The sequence below is a fragment of the Camellia sinensis genome, chromosome 11 (assembly GCF_055761805.1).
Source record: "Camellia sinensis isolate YWXY chromosome 11, ASM5576180v1, whole genome shotgun sequence".
In the NCBI taxonomy this organism is placed as follows: Eukaryota; Viridiplantae; Streptophyta; class Magnoliopsida; order Ericales; family Theaceae; genus Camellia; species Camellia sinensis.
In genome coordinates this window covers 53872764-53882044 of record NC_138971.1, presented here as the reverse complement: position 1 = coordinate 53882044, position 9281 = coordinate 53872764, and the positions used below count along the sequence as shown (strand labels likewise).

The 9281-nt window shown below is 41.2% G+C and overlaps 1 protein-coding gene across 1 annotated transcript; it reads left to right on the top strand.

Annotated features, from left to right (window-relative positions):
- Positions 1-3042: 3042 nt before the first annotated feature.
- Positions 3043-4561, top strand: LOC145802339 (uncharacterized). Its single transcript, XM_082895035.1, has 2 exons — positions 3043-3052; positions 4188-4561. Exons 1-2 carry the CDS (start codon positions 3043-3045, stop codon positions 4559-4561), a joined length of 384 nt encoding a protein of 127 aa, XP_082751161.1.
- The last annotated feature ends 4720 nt before the right edge of the window (positions 4562-9281 follow it).

Below are 9281 nucleotides of genomic sequence, written 5' to 3'. Positions count from 1 at the left end.
AGCCAAAACACCCCTATGATGGGGTAGGGTTACCTTGTCCTAATTTCATCAAGAGCTAGGGATTCACTACACAAAACAAATGGTTTCATACAATTCCTGCATTCGGGTAAGTAACTTGTCCTAGTTTGGAATAGTCTCTATGGTTTCCGATATGCAACTAAGTCGATAGGTCAAAAAGGGTATCTCAGCAAGACTACCTAATATACCTCTCACACCTAACGCCGAGAAGTGAAAGGAGGATCAAACGGTACAGCAGTAGTCCAGATCCAAGGGTTGTGTTCCCATCGTGGCAGAGCCCGCAACTGGTAAGCCTTTTGGCAAACTTTTCCAAGCAAGCCTCCAGCAAACCACTCAGTAATAGCAGATGACAAACACTGTGACGCAGGTGCACCAATGCAAATAAAAATGCAAAGAAACATATAAGTGTAGATAAAAAAGTCATATCATGAGTTTGAGTCAAGTTTCCCAGCAGAGTCGCCAGAAACTGTGGACTCGCCTTTTTTAGCGCCCCCTTTTTGGTAGGTTTGAAAAGAAGGCCTCACAGTTCGGACTCCCATGGTTCTGAATCTAGTCTCACAAGTGCAATGTGAAACTGATAAACATGCAAGAGCCCAAATCCGACAAATCTTTTTGGAAAATTGATTTTAAATCAAATAATGTCAAAATTGGACTGCTTTGCCAGATACAGAGTCGCCACCTAAATATTTTTTATTTTGGAGAAATTTAGGAAACCCCGACTCGTGCCGAAGGCCACGTGTCCATCATCACCATAGTTGCCTCGGCTCGGGAACTTGGATACGAAGGGGGAAGGTCATGAATTGAGCACCCCCGCTCGCCGAATCAAAAGGTCGGCCTCTACTAATCATGATATGAATTTTTATAAACATTATGTGTTCTTGTTCTGGTTATTTAAACTAGTTTTACTATGTGATGCGCACAAACAAGTATAGACTAGTTTGCTCAATTCGGAACAATTCAACTCATGTTTGTTTTTGCGAAAACGGTTTGAATTTGCCAACTCAAGTGGGCTTAAAACATAATTTGCCACTCAACAAAGTGGGCGTAAAACATACAATTGTTGAATCGTTCCAATTCAAACAACGAGCCTTCATCAACAAGCATTCATGCAATTTAGCAAATAAGCACATAGCCTCATGGCAAGCATGCTAATCATGGCAACATTCACATTCATGCAAGTATGCTAAAGCGTAAAAACTCACTTAGTACTCCGAGCCAAAACAGAAACTAGTTAGAAAGATGCATGATCCTAACTATATGAGATTGCTAATGCAATGCATGCAATAATGCAATTAATAGGCTCGACTACTAATATGACATATGAATCGATTTGAACAACATGCGATTAAACACGTATTCAAATAGGTATTGAAATAACAATGCGGTTTGAATGATGTGCCAAGCCTCAGTGCATGTAATACAAATGAATGGGTGCAAGCATGTAATATGCCAGTTGAAACATGTCCCTAATCTAACCATCAAAAATGATTAAATGAAAAGAAGAAAGACATGGGGTTGGAAAACATGCACACACACATGCACACTTATTACAACATTACGCCCTCGTAAAGGACGGTCTGAATGAATAAGCTAACCAACTAGCTACTCTAATTAAGCTAACTAATTATTACAAAACCGAATTAATTAACTATTCTAGTTAACTAATTATTACAAACCGAAATCGAATAACTAGTTAAACTTACTAATTATTTACAATACTTAATTAGCTACAACTAATTAATTACGACGCGTACTTGATCTATTGCTAATTAAGCTAATTAGCTAATCCCAGGAAGCGAAGAAGGCCCATGCATGCTCGGTTCTTCACCCGAAAAGCCATTGTCTTGTTTCTGGAAGCCTCTGTTTGCACATTTGATCACTGACAAAGCTGTCCATTTCCAAAACACCTCTGCTCCACCTTACCAGTGCATTCTACATATTTCATGGATGGCCGACAGGGAGCCGGTCGGCTACCATTAGTGGCCGATCGGCCACTGGTGATGGTTGTCGGCCACTGCTGGTTTGAACTTCCTTGCTGCAACAGAGAGCAAAACAGAGCAAAATAGTGTATTTCTCAAGGGTTGTTTGCACACTTTGCCTCTCCTTTTCATGGGAAAATAAAGGAGGGACAAACTTTGGTTCACAAACCATCAATTAAGCAAATTCATTGCATGATGGCTTGTGAAACCAATTATGCAAGTTCAATAAATACACAACAAGACCAAAATGTTCATCACCCTATCATGCATGATCAAGGGCAATGGAGACCAAGGGAAGTGGCACATTTCATCACTTTTGAGTATGAAATGTCCCATCTTCCTTGTGTTCAAATTAACGTCCGATTTGAACACATGCAATGCAACACAAAGAGATGCTTATCTTGCCTCTTTTACTTGCCAATTTTCATTTACACATTTTAGTTACCAAATCATTCATTAATCCATTAAGTCCATTGGTGAGTGTCCTCTAATGGAAAGAGGGCTCAAACCCCAAGTTGCTTTGGGCATGAAAGAGGCATTACACTGTTGGTAATGAACCCCCTAAGGGGTTAAACCATTAAGTGTATCACCTCCATTGCACACTTTGGCAAACAAATGGTTTGAAACCACTTTCAAAGAAAATCAAAAGTGAAGAAATGTGGGAGATTGCAGAGATTATAAGTGCCGGAAATGAGTGATAAAAGCACTAAAACATGCAACCAACTTGATCTAATGATGGTTAAAGCCTTAAAACACAATGCTAGTGAAGGAATTAACACTACAATTATGCAAAACAAGACTCAAACAAACTAACCTGCCCAAAATAGAGCTAAAATAGGTTATTTTAGAGGCTAAAAGATGCTGGACTTGAGCCACAAAAAGCTAAAACATTAAGCTAATACATGAGACTAACTAAGCATGCAAACAAGACACAAAGAGGGGAGGCTAACCCCTCCAATTTTGGACTTCAAAATAAGTTTTTTACCACTGAAAATACTTTGAAATCCAGTGGTTAAAAGGCCCAAAAAAAGGTTGTTTTAAAGTGATGGATAAAGGTACTAAAGCTTTACAAACTAATAAACAAGGAGGGTGAACCACCCCCTAACCAAAAAAAGGGGGTCAAACCACCACTTCTAAGCCACAAAAATAGAACTTTTCTCAGTTCAAAACCAGCCCCAAGACAGTAAGAAAAGATGATAAAACGAGCCTGCAAAACAAAGTAAACAAGGCAAGTAAACTACCTCTTGAAGCAAAGGTCAATTCTAGGCACAAAACCAAGTTAAGACCACCTTCTAGAGCTCAAAGAAGGTCCCAAGTAGCCTCAGCTCAAAGGTAAAAGGATTTTATTTAGGATTTGTATACAAAAGTGTAGAGAAAACAAGTACTTAGGCATAAAATTATAAAAGAGAGAAAGAAATCTAGAGAGAGAGAGAGAGAGATTTTTGCTCTGAATTTTCTAACCCTCAAAAATGGGGGAGGAACCCCCCTATATATAGAAAAAACATGCCTTTAGCTTAGAAACATCCTACCATACACGTGTAGGGAGATGCAACTAATTGTGCTAACAGCTAGCACAGTTGTCAACAAATATGAACAAATATCTGGAAAAAGAGACTGGTGGCCATCGGCCACCGCTGGTAGTCGACTGGCCACCACTAGTGGCCGATCGGCCACACCAATGGCCAACAAGCACAAGCCATGGCCGATAGCCTCTGGTGGTAGCCGACAGGTTACCACAAGTTCCAGGCACCAAGTTTTGATCCAAAACAAGGCACAGAAAGGACAAGGTCTAAAGGCTCAAAGACAGGGCATTCCGCCAAGGACTTCGGACGCTCAAAACGAACACAAACAAACATAATCATCAAATGCACAAGTGATGACGTCCAACTCTTAAGGACGGTAAAAAATTGGGTGTCTACAGGACTACAAAGATACTTTGTTGGGAAATGTTGGAAGTATTCAGAAAGGTGCCATATATTTAGTGGTTGCCACTGCTAGCGAAAAAGAATGCAAAATTACATTAAGGAGTCAAATGTATTTTAAAACTGTTTAGAAATATAATTTTATGTATTTTTATTTGTAATGTTCAAGTGAATGGAGGTGGACGATATAAAAACTAGTGTTGTTGAAGGTGTTTCAGCAAGTGATTTTAGTTGTATTGAACTTTCTTTGCCGATTTTATTTTCTCAGTTGAGGTTGAGATACAAACAAAAGAGTACAGTTATGGGATAGGGGTGTTGCTCATAGCACCCGATGATTCCCACATTCCCTTAGCTTTCAAACACCGATTCAGAGTGTCCAATAACAAGGCAAAATATGAGGCGTGTATTGCTAGTTTGGAAGCCGCCCTAGAACTAAAGGCAATAAGGTTAGATGTCATTGGAGATTTGAATTTGGTTATTTCTCAAGCGAACGGAGATTGGTGGGTTAAGGAAAAGAAAATGAAGGTTTACCATCAAGCTCTGGATATGCCAATTTCGAGGTTTGAAAAGCTGACGTTTACATATCTACTGAGAGAGAACAATAGGTTCGCTGATGCTTTGCTACTCTATCTTCTACGGTAGACATCCCGTTGGGAGTCAAGATGTATCCAATTATTATCGAACAGAAATACGCGCCAGCCTATGAGACCATTGCTGCAATAGATGAAGTACAAGACAAAAAAAACCCTAGTATTACGATATTTGGAACTTTCTGGAAAAGGAGACGTATCCACTAGGGGCAAATACCAAAGACAAACGGGGAATACGGTGTCTTGTTGTCCAATTTATCATTTGCGGAGGCAAACTATATGAAAGAGGTCATCTGGGAATGCAGAAGCTGTGTGTGGAGGAAGAGAAATTGAAGCGTCTCATGGAGGCTATTCATGGAGGAGAATGTGGGGCATACATGAATGGTGTGATGCTGGGCCACAAGATCCTCAGACAAGGTTATTACTGGTCAACCATGAAGGAGGATTGCATTAGTTTTGTATGGCGATGCCACAAATGCCAAATTCATGCCAATCTCATGAACATAGTGTCGTCTACGCTTTACAATATGACTTCACCATGGCCTTTCTCAGTTTGGGGAATCGACATTATCAGTGTAGTCTCGCCAAAACGGTCAAATGGACACGAGTTCATCTTGGTGGCGATTGACTACTTCACGAAGTAGGTGGAAGCTCAGTCATATGCCGTGTTGAAAACGTTGCATACAACTAAATTCATCCAAAACAACATCATCTGCCAGTACGGAGTTCCAAACAAGATAATATCAGATAATGGCTCACACTTCAAGAAAGAGGTGGTGGATCTACTTGAGAAATACAACGTGGCTTTTCTTAAGTCATCGACATATAGACCACAAACGAATGGAGTTGTTGAAGCTACTAATAAAAATGTGAAAAACATCCTACGGAAGATGGTGGAGACCTACAAAGACTGGCCGGGTAAGCTACATTTTGCTCTCTGGGGCTGCAGAACGTCGATTCGGACATCTACAGGGGCAACCCCCTATTCTTTGGTATATGGGATAGAAGTTGTTCTGCCAATAGAAATCGAAGTACCGTCGTTGTGAATTATGGCAGAGTGTCAGATAGCGGAGGCGAACTGGCAACAGAGTAAATTTGAGGAATTGATATTGTTCAATGAAAAGAGGTTAAGGGCATTATATCATATCTAAGGCTACCAACACAGCATTGCTAGGGCTTTTAACAAGAAAGTTAAATCTAGGAATCTCAAAAAAGGGGATATGGTACTGAAAGACAACCGAGCTCCCATCCATAACCCTAGGGGCAAGTTCAGACGCAATTGGACTGGTCCTTATATCATCAAGTCAATCTGGTCCGAAGGGGCGATTATTCTCATGGATCTAGATGGCCTGGAGTTTTCACAACTAATTAATATGGACAAGTTGAAGAAATACTATCCTTGAGAGGCTCGCTAGGCTGAGAACCTGAAAGGGTGACATAGGAAAAAGTTAGAGCATGAAAAATTAAAAATAAAGAAAAATTGAGCTTGCAAGTTCGAAAACCCTAAAGGGTGACTTTGGCAAAAGTTAGAGCACCAAAGGAGAAAGTTAATACTCGAGTGAGCCTGAACTGAATTACGTAAGGCCTAATTTCCATCTTTGGGATACGTAGGCAACTTCATCTCGAAGTTCGACCATAACTATCTCCAACTCAACTATCCATTGTCTTCTACGTAAGGCCTGATTTACTCAGGCCATCTCCATCCATTGTCTTCTAGCTAGGTTGTATCATCTCCATTTGGTAGAAGGGCCAGTTGCAAGATAGAGCAGTGATGATGTCATGGGCAGTTATAATCTTCTGATTTAGGGTTGTACACCTTAAGGACTGATTCTGTGTGTGTCAGGTGGTGATCGTTTTCAAAAATTATTTTGAAAGCTTTAATGAATTGATTTTTCTCAAATTTTATCTTTTACGACTTAGACCATTTTGGGGCCAAAAAGGAAAATTTTTAGTGCTCACACCTTTAATTTTATTGATTTCAACAGACTTACATTCCCCAACTTTTAATGAAACCAAAGTTGTTTTTATATCATAAAAACTTGAAAAGAAAGATCAAAGCAGTAAAACTAGGGGCACAGCTAAGTCAGGTAGCTCTATATCTTCTACTCGCGCTTAAGGAGGATTCTGTTGCTAAAGATGGCCTAACCTGTTCTTCGTCCCACTCGCCAGGCTAAGGACTCGCCAGAAAGGGCGTAACTGAAGCTAGTGCCAAGGGTTAGAATCTCTCTCATCCTCCAAAAAGTGAGGTACCGAGGCAAGTGCGAACCATGAATGGGAAATGGAGCCAGGTATTCTACCTCCTCTTCTGGGCAAGTCTGATCATGTCCAAACTGGCGCCTGAACCAGAAAGGGAAATAGGAGACACAGTGCATAAGGCCAATCAATTGTATACCTGGTTATTGGGACATGTTGTAACTCATCTCAGTTAAATCGAGCTAGAGGCAGCGCCAAGCAATGTCAGCCACTGATCTGCTACACATTCAGTCATACCATAACCCCTCTGAAGGGAAATCCGCTAGCCATTGGTGAAAGAAGTAAGCTTTGGCTGAATACTTGGGACAAGGGTCCACCGCTTTCAGTTTATCCATCAACCATACCTGGGAAGGGATGAAAATAAAAGATATTAAATAATAGAAAGGTGTACGATGAGGGAAAAGTAAGGAAAAGGTTGTGAGAGAAAAATACAGAATGAGTGTTGAGTGATGCGAGGATCATAAATAAGACAGGTGGGAAATAATACCTGGGGAAGTAGCAGGCTCACTGTAAATCGGGTGGTCTCTCGCCGATGGAAATCATCTAAACCCATCAGGGTCTCAGCCAATGCCGAACCCATGCAACTCTTGTCCTCCTTCAGACATTGGGCCACTTCGATCAACCTAATGCTGGCTCTGCCACAACTAGGGGCAAGAAGAAAGTGTGTGAGTAAGCATAAGCAGAGGGCCAAAGGAGGTCGCCTCTGTCTCCAATGGCAAAAAATCGACGAATCAAACCTGGGATTTCCAACTCCCCATCATGAGCCAAGAATCGAGCCTCGTGTAAAGTGAGCCCATACATCCGTCCCAAAGCCTGGGCATGGCCAAAACGGGGCAGAGGCATGATTTCTTCGTCATGCCGGGATTCTACCAATGCTTGAATTTCTTCAAGCGTCGGACACATTTCTTGTGATCTAAAGCGAAATACATGTGTAATTGAGTTCCAACATCGAACAACAACATGGAGGATCAAAAAATAAAGTGACATACGGATCATAGGAAAAAGAGCATTTAGGCCGAAACCGCAAAAGTTCACCTTTTCCAAGTTGTCCAAAGTGTCTATCCAGTCTCAGAGCTTATTGTTGAGCAAAATCTCCATCTTGAGAGGAAAATATCAAAGATTTGCTATTTTGCCAGAAAAACAGCATAGGAGCACCATTTATAGAGTTTGAGAAGAAGTAATGCATGACGGCCAGACTGTACCCACCAACATCATTTTTGGGCCCAGTTGTGCCTCATTGGAGCCCGACCGTACCTATTTAAACCTGGCCAGGTCTAAATGTTGGCCCAGATCAGAATAGTTACAGAAAAGGCTGACTTTTCTTTGGTGTACTACGACTGTAATTTGAGTCGTGTTTTGTTTGTATCAATTGTTTTTTAGCATTTTCAAGTTGTTTTCATTTCAATTTCCTGGTATCGCGTTATATTTTACATTTTTTCTGGTTGTAGGTTGTTATCCGATTCAAGAATGAATTCAAGAGCAAGCATTCATAGTTATAAAAATCTTATACAGGATTGTCATGTAAAGGTTATGCCATCCATCACATGTCACGTCATACAAGAGAAATCATCCAAAATATTATTTTCGTAAACTGCTGGGTCCAACCCCGATCATTGTTTTACAAAAAAGAAAAAACCAAAAGAAAAGTCTTTAAAAACAAAAGCGTCTATCTGAAGCTAGTTCTTAACTACAAAACAAAAGAAAAGAAAAGAAAAACAAAGAAAATTAGCAACCCATCCTCACTCTCTTCCTCCAACTGCGCAGGAAGCGTGTCACTATCGTCGCTGGGGCTGCTGGATTGCATGTCGACCTCGCCCCCTCCTCCTCGGGGGTCGTGTACTCATCAAAAGACTCCTCAGAAGGTGAGCGCTGTCTCACTCAGTCTCTCTCCTGGTCAGCCTATCATCTGCCTCTCACTGGGCCCCGTCTTCGTCTTCTAGCTGGAGGAGGTCCTATTGGCCCAACTGGTACTGACTCAAGCTGGAAAGAGTGCATATATCAGAAACAGATATCAAAATATGAATCAAATATCTAAATAGACTAATAGAATAGACAACAATAGTAGACCATGGCCAAAGTGTACCTCGATCCCATGGTTGACTAGAGCAGTCTGCCTCCTCCGCACCATCAGGAGTAGTCTGTCAACTGTCTGGAGGAGATCATCCATGTACCCCACAGGCACCTGTAAAAGTGGAAAGATTTGAGAATATGAAACAAAGTAATAGAGCAAAGTGGGTAGAAAGTAATAAAGCACAGCAGGCAAAATGAAGTACAGTAGGTAGAAATAAAGGGAAGTGTGTACCTACTCAATGCCAGGAGCAAGCACCAACTTGTTGTCCCACCCCTCATTGTGCTCAAGGGGGATCTACTCGATCACCCCATTTGTTCGCATGTATACAACCTCAGTAGGAATCATAAGAAGCACGGGAATGGGAGCTGCAGTAAGAACATCTCCGACAACAGCAACAGCAGCAGCAGCCTCAGGAAGGACACACCCTTGGTAAGATGGGCCATCACCT